Source organism: Coenobita brevimanus, unplaced genomic scaffold (assembly GCF_032717465.1).
Source record: "Coenobita brevimanus isolate Jiangsu-jjx unplaced genomic scaffold, ASM3271746v2 jjx.HiC_scaffold_2876, whole genome shotgun sequence".
Classification (NCBI taxonomy): domain Eukaryota; kingdom Metazoa; phylum Arthropoda; class Malacostraca; order Decapoda; family Coenobitidae; genus Coenobita; species Coenobita brevimanus.
The window spans coordinates 222,509-244,318 of NW_027643847.1; the positions used below are offsets into that span (position 1 = coordinate 222,509).

The 21,810-nt window shown below is 41.9% G+C and overlaps 1 protein-coding gene across 1 annotated transcript; it reads left to right on the forward strand.

Moving 5' to 3' along the window:
- Positions 1-563: 563 nt before the first annotated feature.
- On the forward strand, positions 564-20,720 carry LOC145390120 (uncharacterized; the record flags this gene model as incomplete). The annotated part of the gene is made up of 7 exons (XM_080265173.1): positions 564-806; positions 3,163-3,316; positions 10,291-10,476; positions 15,233-15,469; positions 17,850-17,971; positions 19,750-19,889; positions 20,615-20,720. Coding segments are annotated over exons 1-7 (1,188 nt in total), but the record flags the coding sequence as incomplete, so codon positions are not given.
- Positions 20,721-21,810: the final 1,090 nt, after the last annotated feature.

Consider the following 21,810-nt stretch of genomic DNA (forward strand, 5'->3'; position numbering starts at 1 on the left):
GAATTAAATGCTTGTTGGAGATATATAAGAAGGCATGGATGAGTGAAACTGTGCCTGCAGAGTGAAAAATGGCTGTGATTGTACCCCTGTAAAAAAATAACAGTGAGTGAAGTGAGTGCATGAATTATCATGGCATAAGTTCACTGAGTGTGGTAGGGAAGGTGTATGGAAGAATTATTACAGAGAAAGTAAGAGAGAAATCAGAAGTCCTAGTAAGTGATAAACAGGGTGGCTTTAGGAGTGGCAGAGGATGTGTGGATCAAATATTTGCAGTGAGACAGATAACAAAGAAAACTTGTGAGAAGGACCATAAGGTGTTTATGGCTTTCATGGATCTGGAAAAAGCATACAACAAAGTGGCTGCATGAGATCAAGTAGTGTCTAGAGTTGTCATTAGGCGACCGAAGCCGATGAATGCAAGCATGTCGATGTCTTTGTAATCAGTATCATACAATACAAAAAGGTAGCCAAGACTCAGACCCATACATTCTAAAGGGGGCAACATGGGATTGACTATTACCATTTACTCTCTCCTATCTCTAAATGTTTTGGACTATGATAACATGGTCTTGAATCCCTACACTCCAAAGAGGGGAGTAACTCTTACAGCTTCACGTTTCTTCAGGTGGGAGGGTGAGGGTGCAGGAGAGCCAGGCAGTGAAGAGAGCATGGACTTGTCTGAAGGTGGCAGCAGCAGCAGTGGTACCCTTGCCAACCAGTCTTCCCTCTCAGATCACACATCCATCCCACCTCCTATTTACTCCTACCAGCAGTCTGTTCGAGACCCTCTCAGGTTCCCCATGCAGGTAAGACTTTAGTGATACAGACTGCACTGAGGTAATGATAATGTATACATTGTGTGTGTGTGTGTGTGTGTGTGTGTGTGTGTGTGTGTGTGTGTTCTTACCTAATTGTATCTTCACAGGAATGAGTCAAACTTGTACTGTCCCATATATTAAACCATTTTTATCATACATATCCTTAACACTTTTCGTACACGTAAGAGTTATATGCGGTGGCTGAATCGGTAGAGAGGCGGCTTGCAGTCCTGATGGACCCAGGATTGAATCCCGGCTGGGGCAGGGAACAGTTTAAGGATTTGAATTTCCCAAAAAGCAGACTTTCCTGATCTACCAGATGACCCGCCGACATGTCATAAAAGTACCCCCGCTAATACCAGTACACCAGTCCTGTATGAGACAGCCCTAGCATGTATTCAATATGGACAGTGGGTGTTAGTGCCAAAGTGGTGACATGTGGAGGTGTAGGAGGACTACTGGGCCTTGAGATAGGCCACTGCCCCCAAGAAATAGGCCCTGAACCTCTGCTCAGAGTCGGACACGTAAAAAAAAAAAAAAAAAAAAAAAAAATGCTAATGACTTTTGGGCCATTGCTCTGGCACAGTTGTTATCAAACCATTTTGGAGAGTTTGATCTTTTACTTAACTGTTGACCTGGTATGAATAAATCTATACCAGGCAGTATTAAGTCATTAATGTGGGACTGGACAGAATTGACATCACTAGAGAAGATAGCCTGCCATGGAATGTCAGCAAGATAATCAATGTGCCATTGGGTCACCTTGACAGGTTCAGAATAGGGAGGTCTGGGGGGGCTGACTAATGAGGCTTTGATGAGACTGTGGTCAGAGGATCCAAGTGGTGACAGTACTTCTATCCTGTATTGATCTGGATTATTTGTCTGGAACAGATCCAAGAGATGGGCATTATGGCCAGGATTATCTGGTATTCTGGTTAGTTGCTTTACCAACTGTGTGAGATTAAATGATTCTGCAAACGGCTCGCACTATAGACCAGCATCGTCAATCCTGGCAGAATGCAATAACCATTCAACATTAAGTACGTTAAAATCACCCAAAATGGTAATCTTGGTGCTAAGAACAAAGTTAAAGTTACTCAACTGTGTGGATATGGAGTCAAATACACTGGGTTCTGAAGAAGCATTGGGGGAGTGATAGACTACACAGACACATTTGGTACTATTTAGATAATTTAGTTTACACAGTGAGTAATCAAAATTAGTTGAGGTGAAGTTTAAAACAGTGTCAACTGCATATTCAGATTTGGTATAACAACAGGTGCCGCCCTTGTTACAGAAGTTTGTGAGGAGATGGTAACCAGGAAAACAAAATGGGGAAATTCAGTAGAGGGAGAAATTTGGGGTTCTGTGAGGAACAAGGCTAGAGAGGATATGGACTGTAGGAAAAAATGAACTGAATTCTAATTGGTACCAAAAGCACGGACACTGGCGAAGAATAAGGCTGCACCTGCTCTTCTCCGCTGACAAGCAAGAACAGAATTTGCAACAGTTGCTGCTGGTACAGTCGCTTCATGGCAACCAGGAGGACCCTGTGCTGCCAGCCCTACCTTGCCGGTGGTGGCAATCAGAGATATCACCTCGTTTGCTGATGTTAATGTAGCGGCCAGTGGTAAAGGGAATGGAAATAGGAGGTGTGATATTTTACGTGCATATAGTATGGTGTAGACAGTTGAAGGTACTGGTATTAAGAGAATATGCTGGCCTACTCTCTGTGTAAATGAAAGCACTGAAAATGTTCAGCAAAGGGGGATGGTAAGGATCAATTCCTGAGGGCTGGTGAAATGAGGGCTTCAGCTCTCCCTGGCACAAGCTTGCCCTCCACCTCAGAAGTGCCGCCCTGTTCAACTGGTGCTACAGTCTACTCCTGGTAAACATTCAAAATAAAGAGTAAAAAATTAAAATAAGGAGTAAGAAATTAAAGTTTCTTATACAACTCTTGAACTTGTTGTGTACAGTAAAGCAGTATAGTGTCAGACAGGTTTTTTCTTTCTTTTAAACTATTCTAATGCTAATCTTCGTTGCTAAACAATTCACCATCAATCTTCCTATAGCAAGACACCTTAATCATGGAAAACATAATCACAAATGAATCATCTCCATGTCACCCTGTCCTCTGCCAAGAGGCTGCTCTCTCTTTCTCCAGCTCATATCCCCTCTCTCATATACCTTTCCACCCCATTCCTTCATCTCATGCATGGTCTCCCACTCCCCCTACCCTCTACCTCACTGACATTCCCTCTCCTGGTCAGTCTGTCATTCTCCATATTTTCAACAGGGTTAACCATCTCAGTGAACTGCAGACATTAATGCTGTGTTCAAGCAGAATGGGCGCCTGGTGGGCGCTGCGATGGAGGAGGAGGAGGAGATGTTTGCCCTCAGTGGAGCGGAGGCCCCCATCGCACACAGGGGCACACCTCTCAACCTCACACATCCAGAGTACACCCTACCTGACACAGAGATCTATGAGCCAGAAACAGGTAAGGTACAGTTAGACAGGTAATGTATTCCCAGACAGGTTGTGTACAGCCATTTGCAAAACTTTACATCTTATCATCTGCAGCATCCATCTGCAATTCTCATTCCTGTCCTCAGCATCACACACCCGCAGTACACCGTGCCTAACAGAGAAATCTGTCGGCCAGAGACAAGTAATGCACAGTTCCTGACAGTAATACTGATCTTTTTTTTAAATGAACATTTATGAGGTACAGACAGACAGAGACAGCGATCTGTGAACCAGTGACAGGTAAGGTACAACCCTCCCTCCTGCCTCCCCAAGTTCTGCATTTAAAAGCAGGCTTCAAGTTTCTACAGGGTGATTCAATACTCTGATGCCTAAGAATAATGCCAGTACAGCACACCACCATTATCCGATGGGGTTAAATAATGGAAAGTGGATCGGATAATGATTTATGGGATACCGGGACAATTAAAACATGGGTTTAATAAGGCTATGTTTGAGGCCAAGTGGAACCCACACCCTTCCCCCTCTGTAAAAGTAACAACAGCAACCTTAGACATGTGGAGAGAATGGAGAATGAAAGACTGACTAAGAGGGTGTATGTAGGTGAGGTGGAGGGAGGGAGAGGGAGGGGTAGACCAAGGATGAGGTGGAGGGATGGAGTTGAGAGGTATATGAAGGAGGGGAGAGTGAGTTGGGGGGAGGGTAGTCAAATGGTGGGTGACAGAGCGACTTGGAGGCGTTTTGTCTGCGGCCACCCTTTGCGGGATTTGGGCGTCGGGCTATAGATAGATAGAACCTTAGACTGGTCCCTAGACCTCCTTTAATGCCTTAGCTGACTACTTTCCATCACCGTATCACCTATGAGTATGACTGAAAGAGTGATCAGAGGTTGAGTAGATGTAACACACTAACCAAACAGGTGTAACTAAAATTATTGAGTACCAGGTCCTGTTGAGCCATCATCATGGGTCTCTTTGAGGCTGGGGGATAAGTGGTGTCCCAGGGCACTCACTTGTCATTGCATTTGCTCTGGCAAAGAAGAGAAATCTAGTTGACAGGAATAAATGTTTGTTTTGCCAGACAAAATTACTGTGCCTGCAATTCCTACATATTTATTTTATTTTCTGCAAAACAGCTGAGTGGTGAGTGAGGGATGGAGTGACAGTGGTCAGATGGGGAAGAAGTAGATGCAAGGGCTGTGGCTGTAAACACAGCTGACGTTTGTGGGCATAGGAGTCATAATAATTCTGCTGTTCAGTACAATATTTCCTCCCATATCATCTATCTATCTATCTATCTATAGCCCGACGCCCTAATTCCGCAAAGGGTGGCCGCAGACAAAACGCCTCCAAGTCGCTCTGTCACCCACCATTTGACTACCCTCCCCCCAACTCACCCCCCCCTCCCTCATATACCGGTACCTCTCAACTTCATCCCTCCACCTCATCCTCGGTCTAACCCTCCCTCTTCCTCCCTCCACCTCACCTACATACACCCTCTTAGTCTTTCACTCTCCATTCTCTCCACATGTCCAAACCACCTCAGTGTATTTCCCCTAATCTTCTCAACCACATCCACATCTACCCCACAATGTTCCTTCTCTTCATTCATCAATCTGTCCCTCCATGTCACTCCACATGCTCCTCTCAAGTAACTCATTTCCACTGCTCTCACTCTTGACTTGTTTCCCTCTTGCAAGGTCCACACCTCACTTCCATACGTCAGGGTAGGGATCACAATACTATCATGCAGTGACTTTTTAACTTACACACTCACCTTCCTATTTCTCATCACTGCTTTCAGTGAACCAACAACCTTCCTTCCCTGCTGTACCCTTTCACATACTTCATCCCCCAAAGTTCCATTCTTACTCATCACACTACCCAAGTACTTGAATGTACTCACATTCTCCATAATAATAATGTAGGAAAGAATAAATTTATGGTCTTCAAGAGGAATGAAGTCAATGAATGTACAGTGAGGTAGGATGACGAGGAAATGGAAAATGTGAGTGCATTTAAGCACGAGTACTTGGGTAGTGTGATGAGTAAGGGTGCGAGTCTGGAGGATGAAGTGCTTGAAAAGGGGCAGCAAGGAAGAGAGGTTGCTGGTTCTTTGAAAGCAGCGATATGAAATAGGGAACTGAGCATGATATTTTAAAAAAGTGCGTGCATGATAGTACTGTATTGTGATGCCAACTCTAACATATGGAAGTGAAGCTTGGACCTTGTTGGAAGGACACAAGTCATGAGTGATGGCAATGGAAATGAGTTATTTGAGAGGAGCATGTGAGGTTACATGGAGAGACAGTCTGACAAATAAGAAAGTAAAAGAGCACTGTGGTGTGGATGTGGATGTGATAGAGAGCGTTAGGAGAAATACACTGGGGTGGTTTGGCCATGTGGAGAGGATGGAGAGTGAGAGACTAATGAGGAGAGTGTATGTGAGTGAAGGGGAGAGGGAGAGAGGGAGGGGGCAGCTGAGGATGAGATGGAGGGATGGAGTGGAGAGGTATATGAGAGAGGAGGTTTTGAGCTAGGAGGAGGGCAGTGAAATGGCGGGGGACTGGGCGACACGGAGGCCATTTGTTTGTGGTCACCCCTTATGGGATTGAGCCATCTGGCAATAGATAGATAGATGGATAGATAGAATAGTAATATTAATAATACAGTAAAAGTCCTCCAATCCGACCACCAATAATCCGAAAATCTCAATATTCAGAATTTGCCAAGGCAAAAATTTTCTATTTTTTCTGGTGTTTTTCCAATTCTTCAGGGCTATATCTAAGGATTTATCTGGTTTGGACTTGCCCATGGACTTGGATATACATGCCTTCATCTATTCATCTACACTTCTATGCATTTCCAGTGAGTAAAACAATAATTCATATCATTTATGTGTTTATTTAAAGATCATGTACATATTTGAAATGTTTTCAAAGGCCCCTCTTAATAGTCCTAAAAAAAACAATCAAAAGACCCTCAGTTCCATGTGATTCGTATTAGAGGACATTTACTGTACTGTAATAATAGTAATAACAATACTGATACTAATCCTAATACTACTACTACTACTACTACTACTATCTATCTTCCTATCTATCAGCTCCCAGTCGCCTTGATCCTGTAAAGGGTAGCCACAAACAAATCACTTCCACGTCACCCTGTCCCTTGCCATTTCACTGCCCTCCCCTCAGCTCATACACCCCTTTCACATACCTCTCTATTCCATCCCTCCATCTCATTCTTGGCCTCCTCCTCCCTCTCCCCTCCTCCACCTCACTCACATACACTCTCCTCATTAGTCTCTCACTCTCCATTGTTTCCACATGGCCAGTGTATTTCTCCTAATCTTTTCTGTCACATACACATCCACACCACAATGCTTCTTCACTTCCTCATTTGTCTGTCTCTCCATGTAACTCCACATGCTCCTCTCAAATAACTCATTTCCACTGCTGTCACACTTGACTTGTGTCCTTCCAACAAGGCACAAGCTTTGCTTCCATATGTTACAGCAGGTTTCACAGTACTCTCATGGAGCGGCTTTTTTACTTCCATGCTCACTTCTCTATTTTTTATCACCGTTTTCAAAGCACCAGCAACCTTTCTTCCCTGTTGTACCCTTTGAAGCACTTCATCCTCCAAATTTCCACCGTTACTCATCACACTACCCAAGTACTGTACTTAAACAGACTCACATTTTCCATTTCCACATCATCCAGCCTCACAGACCATTCAGTGACTTCATTTCTCTCCAAGACCATAACTTTACTTTTCCCTATGTTCACCTTTAGATTCCATTTCTTATACGCTTTCCCAAACTCTTTCACCAAGCCTTGCAGTTCCCCTTTGTCTTTTCTTAACAATACAGTACCGGTATTATCTGCAAACAACAGAACAGGAAGTTTCCAAATGCTGCTCTCTCTCATTAGGGCTGCACCAGTATTCACTTCCCTACCTTGCATCTCTTTTATAATCCTATCCATATACAGATTGAACAGTGATGGAGTCATGACACATCCCTGTTTGAATCCAACATTCAGATAGAAAAATTCACTCAGTTCACCATCCACACGCACTGCAGCCTTAGCACCCTCATACATATTCTTCACAGCATTCAGCAGCTTCCCATTTACTCTATTAAGTAAAAGTCCTTCAATCCAACCACCAATAATCTGAATATCCCAATACTCCAAATTTTTTGAGCTGGCAGATAATTTTAAATGCAGTAATAAATATAAGTGTATTAAGTGAAAATTAAGTGAATTACAGTAAGTTACTGTTTAGTTAACTGAGTGAAAACTAAGTTATCAAGTGGATTTTTTCTCTGGGCTTTGTCTGGACTTTATCAAAGGATTTATCTGGCTTGGACTTGCTCTTGGACTTGGAATAACTGCCTGCAACTATTCAGCTACACCTTTATGCATTTCCAGCGAGTAAAACAATGACCCATATTATATTAAGTGTTTATTTAATGATCATGTACATATTTCTAATGTTTTCTGAGGTCCCTCTCAATAGTCAAAAAAAAAAAAAAAAAAAAAAGTGTTCAAAAGACTCTCAGTCCCCTGTCATTCAGATTACAGGACTTTTACTGTATATTTTTAAAATTTTCCACATGCTATGTTTATCCATTCTGTCATATACCTTCTCCAAATCCATGAAGGCTGCATACAACTTCTTTCCCTTCTCTAGAAACTTTTCCACTAAAGACCTAAGGATGAGTACCTGATTTACACAACCTCTTCCCTTCCTAAAATCTCCCTCTTCTTCTCCAACTTATTCCTTTGTTATTTCTCTAACTCTGTCAGTAAGCATCCTACCATATACTGTTCCTATTATACAAATACCCCTATGATTGATACACACTTCTTTTTCACCTTTTCCTTTGTACAGGGGAAAAATTATACATGACTTACAATCCTCTAGGATTCTATCTTCCTACCAAGCCAATCTTCACATCTTCCATATCCATTTCACTACTATCTCTTCCCCATGCTTTAACATTTCACCACACACCTCATCAATTCCTAGAGCTTTCCCCATTTTCACTTACTTCATTGCTTCCACTACTTCCATCCTACCGATCTCTTCCTCCCTTCTCACCTACCTCCTGCTCCCAGCCACTCCCAAGCCACTTATACTCACATTACTTTCATTCTCTATGTTTAACAGTTCCTTAAGGCGTTCTCTCCGTCTACTCACTTTTTCTCCCTCTCCACCATCAATCTACCGTTTTTATCTTCCACTCTCCTTCTAACTTCTCTATCATGATAATAATGATAATAATAATTATAATAATAATCCATCCATCCATCATCCAATCATGTAATAATAACAATAATAATAATAATCCATCCATCCATCCATCATCTAATCCTGTGTTGCCCCACGAGGAGAGTAGGAGCCCTGGGCAAGGCAGGTTGGTCCTGACATTGATGATGAGTGTGACTGGTCGCACTCATCCCTGAGTGGCATTACATGAGCAATAAACTCCAACCATCCCTTGGATATAAATTTCCATCGGCTCAATCCGATTGGAGTGCCTTAATGACCAACTAAACACAGGCGCCATAATCTGGTTATATAGTTACCACCAAGTGCAGCATTTGGCTTCCTGGTGTACAGGAAATCATTTGGCTTGTCACTCAATGTAAAGTAGAGTCACCCACAGACCGAAGGAAGAGGAAAGAAAGAAGGAAAGAAAGACAGAAGAGGAAGGATGGAAAGAAGGAAGGAGGAGAGGAAAGGGCTGGCACCCGCGAGCAGCATTACACTGAATGAGTGGATGGTGAGTGCCCCCACCTACCACAGAATAATAATAATAATAATAAAAATAATAATAATACACCCTTCAGCTTCACACACACCCTGAGTACACCCTTTCTGATATAGAGACAACATGAAAGAGGTTATAATATTCATGCATTATACATACTCTTCTATATATTCTGTATTGTTAGTGGACATGGTACATGTATGATGTTAAGCAAGTTACAGACTGAGTTTGATGTAGTGTCAACTGGATGGAGAAAAGAAAAATGCAGTTTTATAAATTTATGCCTACAGAGGAATGTTATTGTGGTCAACAAAATGTCTACTTATTTATCAACAGCATGCCATCATTATATGAATGGGATGCATCTTTGAAAGTGGGTGGGAATGCTCACCATCCACTCACTCAGTGTAGTGCTGCTGTTGGGTGTCTGCCCTTTCCTCTCCTCCATCCTTCTTTCCTTCCATCCTCTTCTGTCTTCCATTCCTTCATTCTTTCCTTGTCTTTCTGCCTATGGGTAACTTTACACTCCTTCTTCTGTCTTTCTTTCCTTCATTCTTTCCTCTTCCTTCTGCCTGTGGGTGACTCTACACTGAGTGACAAGCCAGATGGTTTCCTGTACACCAGGAAATCATTTACTACACTGGGTGGTAACCATATAACCAAATTTTGGCTCCTGGTGGTTTTGTGGGTAATTATTGCACTCCAATCAGATTGAGCCGGTGAAGGTTTATATCCAAGGAGTGATAGGGGTTGAGCGGTGAAGGTTTATATCCAGGGGATGGTTGGGGTTGATTGCTCATGTAGTGCCATTCAGGGATGAGTGAGGCTGGTCACTCTCATCTTAAATGTCAGGACCAACTGCCTAGCCCCGGGCTCCTACACTCCTCAAGGGGCAATGTAGGATTGGATGATGGATGGGTGGATGGATTGTATAACAAATGATTTTTTAATGAATTTAGTGTTCTAGCAATCATATAAGTGAGGAAATGAACATACAGGTATAATGAGAAAAATGGGCAATGTAGCAGTGAAAAACACCAATGAAAAAAATGTGCTAAATGTTACAGACATAAAAGCATGTGATCATATAAGTCAATTGTAAAAAACAGTCTATAATTCTAACTACCAATCTGTCTAATCTACTTATTCATCCAGTAAACTAAAGCATCAGTCTATCTGTCAATTTCCCTTCCTGTCAACCCCCAGTGGACTTCCCAAGCTCCCCGACAACCCTCCGATACCTGGTGGAGCCTGGCAGTGAGGAGTGTGGGGGAGTGCGACTTGCAGAGAGGGAAGAAACCTCACAGCCACCTGTCACCCCTACAGAGGACGATTATTCTCTCTACACCGCTGTTGTCTCACCCCCAACCGGCCAGGTCACCCTTAGGAAAGGTAAAGGATCATCATCATCATCATCATCATCATTATTCTCATCATCAACTTAGGATATGTAAAGAATCTTCATCAACATCATCACTCTCATTGTCATCATCATCACTATAAACTTAGGAAGCATCAAGGATCCACCACCACCATCATCATCATCAACTTATAATACATAAAGGACCATCATCATCATCATCATCATCATCACTGCCAACATTATTCATCTGAAAAGGAAGAACGTGGTATTTAAGGTAGAAAATTAGACAAAAAAGGAAAACAGGGATATCATAGGTAAGCAGTATATGAAGAATGATGAAAAAATGGTAATGGTAGACAGTAAAGATATTAAAGATCCCTGGAGAGAGCATTATAACTGTTTGCTGAATGAGAAGTCTGACTGGAACAGGGAAAGTTTAGAGTCAGCAGATCCAAAGTTTGGCCCTTGAACTTTGATTGATGCTGATACTGGGAGCAGAGCGATAGGCAATATGCAGTTGGGGAAGGTGGTGGGTGTTTCTGGATTTACTGCTGAAAAGCTGAAGGCCTCAGGAGATATATATGAGTGGGTTTAGTTGCTGATTTGAAAAACTCAATTATATATCAGTGTGTTGTTCTAGATGACTGGCTGAAGAGTGTGACTGTAAATGTGTACAGTAAACTTTCAATTATCCCGCATAATTCAGCCAAGCCCTATGCCAAATAAAGTGAAACACCAGATATTGCATAATACCCTCCATCGGCTCGACATTCAGCGTCGAGCAGGATACTGTGTTACTATCCCTGTCGACCCTCTATCCTAAAAACTTTCCCATGAATGATATTGCTTTAACAGAGCTGAGCTAGCAGCGCCAGATACTGCCTTCAGCCGTATATTGTGATGGCAGATAACTGAAAGTCAGTATCATCCGGACCTCTTTTCCCACCCTAGGGCAGGGTGAGGAGCAGCAATGTCTAGACAGCCCAAATTTGCCCAGTACAATGGTCCATGCTTCCATTCACTCATCATTCAAGCCTCCAGAATCCTGGATCTATCTGATACATTAAAAACATTCACCACACTCTGTAGTTTCACATAAACGTATCCAATATAATCACTCTGGATGCTATCACGTTAAAAAGGGGTGCCAAATCCCTGATCATGAGCTTCTTCTCACAACATTCATCAAGCCAGCTTGATCTCCTGTCAGTTACCTAGCCTCACTGACTTCCATACCTTTCTTCCTCACACACTCATCCACCATACCCCTCCACCTTCTCCTTGGCCTACCTCGCCTCCTCCCTTCTTCAAATTTGCTCAGATATACCTTTTGCACCACTCTATTGTTATCCATTCTCTCCATATGACCATACCATCTCAGTGCACTCTCTCTGACTCTGGTGTCCACAGACTTCCTCCCTCCACATTGTTCACGAATCATTATTTTGTATCCTATCCACTCTCTGTACTCCACATACAATCCTCAGCAGTCCCATCTCTACCCATCTCACTCTTGACTTTTCATTTTCATGCCACACCATACTCTCACATCCATATGTTAAAGTTGGCACGAACACTTCTTCATGTTAGCCTCGCACAGCTGCAACACTCAAGCCTCTGTTTGTTATCAAGGTCTTAATAGCACCAGCTTCTTTACTTCCTTGTGTCACTTGACTTTCCACTTTTTTTGCACATTTTCCTCTCTTTTCTATCACTGTACCCAGGTACTTGAACTCTCTCACCAATTGCAGTCTTTCTCCATTCACTGTAACATCACACTGGGAGTCACCTTCTTTCTCAGTAACCATCACTTTACTCTTTTCTACATTTACTTTCAAGGCACGACAGTTACAGGCATCTGCAAAACTCTGCACTAGTCTACTAAGTTCTTGTCCAGTATTTGCAAGTAGTACTCTATCATCAGCATACAACAAATTTGAGATATTCCATCCATCATCATTCAATACCAATGCCATCCCTCTCTCCATTACTCATGTTTTTACTTCTCTCATCACCCCATCCATATATATACTGAACAACCATGGGGACATCACACAACCTTGTCACACACCCACACCGATCATGAACCATTCACTTAGATGCCCATTTACCCTTACACATGCTTCATTTGCTATCATAAAAACTCTTGATGGCACCTAGCAGTTTCCCAACTACATCGTACATGTGCAAAATCTTCCACAATCCTTCTCTATCTACTTTGCTGTATGCTTTTTCCAGATCCTTGAATGCCATAAACATCTTAAAGTCCTTCTCACAAGCCTTCTCCACTATTTGTCTCACAGCACATATTTGATCCACACATTCTCTGGCACTCCTAAAGCCACCCTGTTCACCACTCACTAGGGCTTCTGATATCTTTCTTACTTTCTCTATAATAATTCTTCCAAATACCTTCCCTACCACACTTAATAAACTTATGCCACAATAATCCTTGTACCCACTTTGCTCAACTACCGGGGTACAATCATAGCCTTTTTCCAATCTGCTGGCACAGTTTCATTCATCCATGCCTTCTTACATATCTCCAAAAAGCACTTCATTCTGCTCTCTCCACTACACTTAATTATCTTTGCATACACCTCAGCTACTTTCCCATGTTTCAGCCACTTCACAGCATTCTTCACCTGTGCAAGTGTCACGTTTCCTATCACTGCATTCCTCTGTGCATCCTCAAACCCAATCATTTTTACAGTGGCTCTGCTCTCTCTATACATATTCACCAAGCTTTCAAAATATTCTCTCCATCTTGTCCCTACTTCATCCCCATGGGTTAAAAATTTACCACTTACATCCTTCACTCTTTCACATTTCTTTCCACTGTCACTTCTACATTTATGCACCTCTTTCCAGTATAACTTTCTATTTTCAGAGCAATTTGCATTCATTTTTCTTCCTTGATCATCATTTATCTCCTTTTCCTCTTCACTAGTCTCTTTACGTGCTTCTTGCACTCAATATATTCAGTTCTTATTTCAATTGAACCCCTGTCCTTTAACCACTCCAGCCACTTCGTTCTCTTTTCCTTCACCGCTCTCTTAATCTCTTCACGTCACCATGCCGTACCTTTCTTCTTTGTTGTTACTCTTGCCACACCACACACCACTTCAGCATTCCTAACTAAGCAATCCCTATATGCATTCTACAGGCTGTCCAGATCCATTTCATTCCAATATACTGATTCTAACTCCTCCCCTACTTTGGTCCTGTATTCATCCATTTCTGTGATCCTCAGATTCTCGACTTTCAGACTTTCTCCCTGACTGCTCCTCTCTCTCCTGGTCCACCTCACTCCTTTCAGCTTGATCTTGCATACCACAATCATATGATCTGACAGACCACATCGTCCTCTTACTGCCTTCGTATCAGCAACCATTCCCAGCATCGACCTCCACAAGCACATAATCAATCAGGCTTCATTCAACTTGATCCCCATTCCCTCTATACCATGTATATTTATGTGCATCTCTGTGTTTGAAATACGAGTTACAAATGCAGGACCTCCTTTCCTGACATATATCCTTCAGTTGCTTCCCGTTATCAATTTCTCCTGGTACTCCATTACAACCCATTATGTCATCCTCAGGACCAGTGCCTACTCTTCCATTCATATTGCCCATTACAATCACTTTCTAGCTCCTAGGCATTTCTCCCACTGCTTCATCCAGCTCATTCCAAAACCTGTCTTTCTCTCTCTCACTCCTGTCATCACACTGTGCATATGCTAGAATCACAGTGGCAGCCACTTTCACCTTCTCAAACTTGAACATGACATACATACATCTCAAGGTGACACATTTGTAATCTCTCATTCCATTCTGCCACACCTCATTCATCAACAAAGCAACTCCTTCCTTGCATCTTCCTCACCCATTCATGCCTGACCTCACACACTTTACACCCTCCCACTCCTCCACTGCACACCCTTTCATCTTTGTTTCACACAGTGTCATCATGGCATATCTCGCACTCTTGAACACATTCACCACTTCCGCCCTCTTGCTGTCCTGATTCACACCTCTCACATTCCACATGGCCATGAAACCTGTCCATTTGGTTGGGGTCCTTGGCTGATATTGGGTCCTCTGAGGCTCTCCAAAACATTTGCCATGATTAAGTGATTTTTGATAGGGGAATCTGGGGTATACTTAACCTTGCCAAAAAACCCAGTTATATGGTTGCCACCCAGTGTAGTAAATGGTTTCCAGGGTACAGGAAACCTTTAGGCTTGTCACTCAGTGTAGAGACCATAGGGCATCCCTACACTGAGTGACAGGATGATTGTCCCCCCCATCTACCACAAAAGTTAACTGTATATATCAACAGTATATTAGAAACAGAGATACAATGGTACATTATATCAGACACACAGATAAAATCTAGGGGGGCCTACTTAACCAAAGAGAATACGGGGCTATGTGTATTTATGAATCCAATCCCAAGGTGGGATTCTCAAACACATTTGCAATCGATTCCCTGTTATAACTTATATGTATTTTACAGGAAGAACCAGAGATATGAGAGAATCTTTACTGTCCTTTTCTTGTTCTTCCCTCAAAAAATATATATATTAACCTACGATAATATCTCTCATAACCAAGATTTCTTTTTCTGGGAAGAACAAGAGACATGGGAAGACACTGTACTGTCCTTTCTTTGTCCTTCCTGGGAATACATATCACAGTTATAACAGGGCCTTGATCATAAATACAGTTATGTTCAAGAATCTCACTCCCAGTTTCTTATTTTTGAGCATCTCTTCTACAGAGCGTCCGTCAAGCTTGGAGGTGACCCGGAAGAAACGTTTGACAGTGACAGAGGAGCTTCTGACAGTGGCAGTGGAGGACGACCAACACTCCCTCTCCTCCCTCAGCCAACACACCAATGACGATGATGACGACGACGACGATGACGCACAGATGCTCTCACATGATGAGTTCACTGATATGCTTACGCCAGATGACATAGACACACCGGATGAACTAGAGGAATCCATCATGGAGCGTGAGTTTTTTTTTCTCTTTTTCTTTATGTGTTAACTCTGGGCAAAGGATTAACAGCCATTTCATCGTGTCTGACCATGGGCACAGGCTTACCTTAACCCATTCTGTTACATCAAGCAGTCCTCCTACATTTTGCATACCTCCATAATTATGTCATCACCTGGTCTGAATATATCAAAGGGTTATATGAAATAATGACAATCACGCACAGGTGCTTTCACAAGACAAGTTCATTGATGATGCAGACACACTAGATGTACGGCAGGAATCCATTATGGAATGTAAGTATTGCTAAGAGCTGTTTGGTTACAACAAAAGGTTACATGAAAAGAACCTATGTGACAGTGATGAAGATGATACACAGATGCTTTCATGTGGCGAGTTCACCAATGTGCTCACCCGTGTTGACACAGATACACTGGATGAACTGTGAAATCCAGGGGCATCTGCAGGATTTTTTGTAAGGGGGGGCAAAATAAAAGAAATTATACATATATGTGCCGACCGAACATATAATTCACTATAAAATATAGTATCAAGATGTACTTAAATTGCAGGCGAAAAGTCTTCATATGCTGATGTGCTATAACTCAAAGGAATGGAAATATACGTGACGTCCGGAAAAGTTCCAGACACACTTTGGAATTCTAAGGTGGGGCAACTGCCCCCCCTTGCCCCCCTCTCCAGACACCCATGGTGAAATCCATCATGGAGTGTGAGTATTGCTGACTGACAATTGGTCTGGCTGTATCAAAAGGTTGCATGGTTCTGGATAGGGATGGCTTCACAAGGTGACACCAGTGTAATGGGGTGATACTACGGCCCAGTTATACAAGCCCTCCCAGTCTTCCTATCCCCTGAAAGGAGGAGGATTGAATGCAAGGGCAACTTCAACCTGCAATTTACTGGGTTCTTGTCCTTTTTTTTTTTTTTTTTTTCTAAACAAAAGACAAACAGAGGAAGGAAAAACCAAATAAAACAAAATATCATACACCAAATTACAGGTATCCTCCATTCATAAAAACTCTGCAACAGTTTGACTTAAACTGCTGAAGGCTGAAGTTTTGGGGAAAAATCTGGGGAATCAAGTTCCAGAGAGAAGTAGTTTGGAGAATAAAGGAATTCTGATATGCAGAAGTTCTACAATATGGCAGTGTGACAGTCAAGTCATGGTGCTACCAGATGCCCATGTAGCACAGGGGAATGTATGGAGAGGTGGCACAATGGATGCAACTTTGTCTGAGAATTTGCCATAAAAGTATCTGTAAAATAATTCAAGGGAGGCAATACTTTGTCTGACTTGTAAGAGAGGTAGTTAATTTATAATTGCAGGATTATTAATTATTCTTATAGCTTTGCTCTGAATTTTGTCCAGTTGTTTTAGTGGAACATCTCCACATCCACTCCACATGGGAAAGCATTATTTATGCTGAGACTGCACATGACTTGCAAATTACAGCTAACTGCTCATTAGGGTAGACATTATGGATTTTGTATGAAAATCCAAGTTTCTTTGAAGCAGTTTTATAGCATGTGACCTTGCATGAATTTCATGAATCTATAGTTATTAGGCAGGAATGCGTCCCCTTGGTTATTCACCTAAAATAAATGCACTACAGTGATAAGTTCCATAATATCACAGTTTTTTCCATGCAGCCAGTAGGATATATAAGGTACATGCACAAGCAAAATGATGCCATGTTTCCTCTCGTGGAATCGTCATACTATACAGGGTTGATCATGGTATTACTTATGTTTTATATGAACTGGCAACTAAATTAAGTGCCAAAACTAGCTAATTACTTTCCTACAGTTGCTGATAACTGCTGAAAAAAGATATCAGAGATGTTCGGTAAGCTTTGTAACAATATAAATGTCTCATCCTGGACTCTAACAATTTGTCAAAGTTTCATGCCTGAGAATGATGATTATGTGCCTTGTTACAGAGCTTGTAATCACATACCACTCTCATGGTAGTATCTCCCGAGTTGATGATAGCCATCCATCTACTACCGAAACAGGGAAATTGTCAAGTGAGCTTTACAGGTGACAAAAGAACTTTAACACTCAATCTTTCTGTAACTTACAGTGGCTTTATTTGAAAAAAAAAAAAAAAAAAAAAAAAAAAAATGCTGTTGTTGTGCCATCATGCTCATCTGAAACATGAACCCAGTGGACTGCAGGTGTACATTGTCCTTCCCCTGCAGTCCATCAACCTCTTTTCAGGGGATAGGATGAGAGTTCAGGGGCATTAGCATTATCAGGCAGTGGAGTTGCCTGGTTATATCAGTGACACAACATGAAGACATCCTTTCAAAAAAAAAAAAAAGGAAAAAAAAAAAAAAAAGAATAGATAACAAGACCCTTCTATCTTGATTCAGGTCTGGGTCCTCAGCCAAGGATAGAGCCACTACCTGAGTACACAGCAGTGCAGGAAACCAGTGAGGAACGGTCATGGCGATCAGTTGTCATATCTGGAATTGAACGGAGGATTGACATGAAGGTCAGTACATCATCATTTATCCATCATCCAATCTTTTATTGCCCCACCAGGAACATAGGGACCCTGGGTTGGTCTACTTAATTCCTGATTTTTGAAGTGAGAATGACCAATCTATTGTCCCAGAATGGTATTGTGTGAGCAGTAAACCCCATCCACCCATAGTACGTACTGTACACCTTTATGAGCAACATCTGCTTGGATACTTTCAGTCAGTATATCTGTATAACCAAATGGTTTTTAGTGGGTTAAGGCACTGTGACCAGATGGAGCCTCTATGGGTTTCATCTGAGGAGGAAGTTGGGGGCTCTTTGCTTGCACAATGCCACTCATGGGAAAGTGGGGCTGGTCACCATTGCCTATAAATATTAGGAATGGGTAGCCTTTGCCTGGGCCTCAGGACTCCTTTTTATATGGGCAAAATGGGATTGCATGATGGTACATTTATTGCAAGAAACGTTAAATGACCCGAACAGAGAAAGGCTCAAAGTAGGGCTAAAGATGAACTGGACTAAAGCTACTGTAATGTGTAATCTTCACACACCAAAGAGCATCATCAGTATACCAGAAGAAATTCTTGAAGTAGTCAAGGAGTACAGTTACTTGGGGCAAATACTAAAATTAATGATAGACCCTTGGTTTAGGTTATCAAGAAAAAGTCTCTGTGACTCAGACTTCACCGTGTATACCTCTCTTCTAGCCCTATGCTTGGCAGCCAAGTATTCCTCCTTGCTACCATCCTTCTTCCATTCCCAGAAAAGTCTTTTCATCTTAATTGCAGCTTCTACACCCTCATCCCACCACCAAGCTACTTTATGTCTTGGTGGTCCTCTTGTCCAACCACACATTACATCAGTAACTCTCAAGAGATTGTTCTTAAGGGCTCTGTACTGTTCATTAACGCCTCGGTCTACGACTCCTTGTTCAGCCACCACTCTCCTCATCTCGCTATAGAAGACATCCCTTACTACTTGATTTTCCAGCTTCCATATTTTCCTCCTAGGTACATAAGTCCTCTTTTTCATCACTTGTTCTTTAAACACCATATCACAAATCAATAGCGTGTGCTGCAGCACACACTCCTCACTTCCTCTCTCTCTCTCTCTCTCTCTCTCTCTCTCTCTCTCTCTATATATATATATATATATATATATATATATATATATACAATATATTGTGCATATACAGCAAACTCTCTTGTATGTGCTGCCACATCTTCTAGAATGCATCATTATCTGTCACAGCAAATGGAGGCAAATTTTAAAAAACTTACAGGATGCTCAAAATTAGAAATCCATGCCATCCGATGGGAGTCCTGCCCCTCAGACACTGCCGTAAGTCTCATCACCAAAACACTGCTTTTGATGTTGCGAAATTTGGCAATTTTCTAATTTGTTAACTGTATGTCGCTATCTTTAGCTTTCTTACGTTCAGCATTAATTATATAAATTTTCCTCGTCTTCAATACGTTTCATACTCATATTTTCTAGAGTATCTCATCCCAAAATGGATGATGTGTTGGTTCTCCCCCTCTCCCAAGGCCATCACTCTCTCTGTAAGGATTGTGACTGCAAGGTGGAGTCAGAATCCCAGGAGCATGAATGGTGAGTGAATGAGAGTGCAGCCTAGTTAACTAGGCAGAAATTAGATAGTTCTCCCTCTAGTTTATTAGTGTTTTTTATTGCTCTCTTAACCCTACCTCACCCCACCCTTGTATGGGAAAAGAGGTTGGGATGATGATGATGATGATGATGATGATGATGATGATGATGATGTTGCAGGTGATTGAGCCGTACAAGAAAGTGTTGAGCCACGGGGGTTACTATCCAGGGGCTAATGAGGCCATCATCGTCTTTTCTGCCTGCTTCCTCCCTGACAGGTCACGCAAAGACTATGATTATGTCATGGACAACCTCTTCATGTAAGTTTTCTTCCAGCTTGAATGAAATTACTGTATTTTAAAATAATGTAGGCCTAATGCTGGAACAGTGATTTATATGGAAATATAAATAAAGTATCAGCTACTTTTATATGACTGGTACTGCTAACTTACACAATGGAAATACAAGTACAGTATATGAAACTTGTATAAAGTCTTAATAAAATATATAAGTGAAACTTATCAAGGGTGATCCATGTATTATGCAACCATAGTTCATGTGTTGCTGGGACAGCTCAGTCAGCAATACTATATCCTTTTAACTCTAACTTGGCCTAAAACTACCATGTCAACATCATTAATGATGAGTTGTAACAATAAATTAACACTAGAATATGATGTCACCTATAAAGATATGCTATGAAAAGGATGTTCAGGTGTAGTATTGTCTTTTTCTCCCACTAGCAACATGAAATAAGCCACTAAAGGACAAAAATCTGAGCCATGTTATAGTAAAAATAGTATAGTGCATACCCTGCATCATTTTCTACTTCCCATAGCCTTTTTCATGCCTTTTACTGTTTATTCTATTATGTTCACTGACTGTACAGTTAATTAATAATTTCATGAGGCAGCCAAAATGACTTTGTTCCTCACATTAGTAGACAGTCCTTCCTGCAACAGACAAGACTGGAGAGCACAATAGATGGACCACCTAATACATTAATGGCACAAAGGTATATGAAACTTATATATTACTTGTACAGGTATGTGCTGACAACACTAGACCAGTTAATTGCAGAGGACTACATACTAATCTATCTACACGGGGCCACAACACGAGGCAACATGCCTTCCTTTGCATGGCTTAAGGTAATTATTATGCAATGTATCATGTGATGGAAAGTATTATGAGAAATACCTTGAGAAGGTCTGGCCATTTGGAGGGAATGGAGAAGAGACACTGACTAGCAGAGTGTAGGTGAGGTGGAAGGGGATGGGGGAGGCTGAGGATGAGATGGAAGGAAGGACTGGAGAGGTATATATATATATATATATATATATATATATATATATATATATATTCAAGTACTTGGGTAGTGTCATGAGTAAGGATGGAACTTTGGGGGATGAAGTGCGTGAAAGGGTACAGCAGGGAAGGAAGGTTGTTGGTTCACTGAAAGCAGTGATGAGAAATAGGGAGGTGAGTATGGAAGTTAAGAAGTCACTGCATGATAGTATTGTGATCCCTACCCTGATGTATGGAAGCGAGGTGTGGACCTTGCAAGAGGGGAACAAGTCAAGAGTGGGAGCAGTGGAAATGAGTTACTTGAGAGGAGCATGTGGAGTGACATGGTGGGACAGGTTGACGAATGAAGAAGTGAAGGAACGTTGTGGGGTGGATGTGAATGTGATTGAGAAGATTAGGAGAAATGCACTGAGGTGGTTTGGACATGTGAAGAGTATGGAGAATGAAAGACTAACTAAGAGGGTGTATGTAGGTGAGGTGGAGGGAGGGAGAGGGAGGGCTAGACCGAGGATGAGGTGGAGGGATGGAGTTGAGAGGTATATGAGGGAGGGGGGGGTGAGTTGGGAGGAGGGTAGTCAAATGGTGGGTGACAGAGCGACTTGGAGGCGTTTTTGTCTGCGGCCACCCTTTGCGGGATTAGGGCGTCGGGCTATAGATAGATAGATAGATGTTAAGCATATGGGTTTACATACCAACATAGGAACTAGACGAGGCCCATGTTCACGATATAACCATCTCAGTGTAAGATGTCGTTACAGTAGGTCTTGATTTCACTGTGTCGATAACTATTCATATGGAAGAATACGATTCTGGTCGGGCTTAATTCGTTCTATTATGGCACTTCCCACAATTTCACTGTGTGGGTACAGTATCTTTTATAAGTTACAGTAGGTTTCTTTTGTGTGGATAATAATGACGTAAAAAAAAAATAAG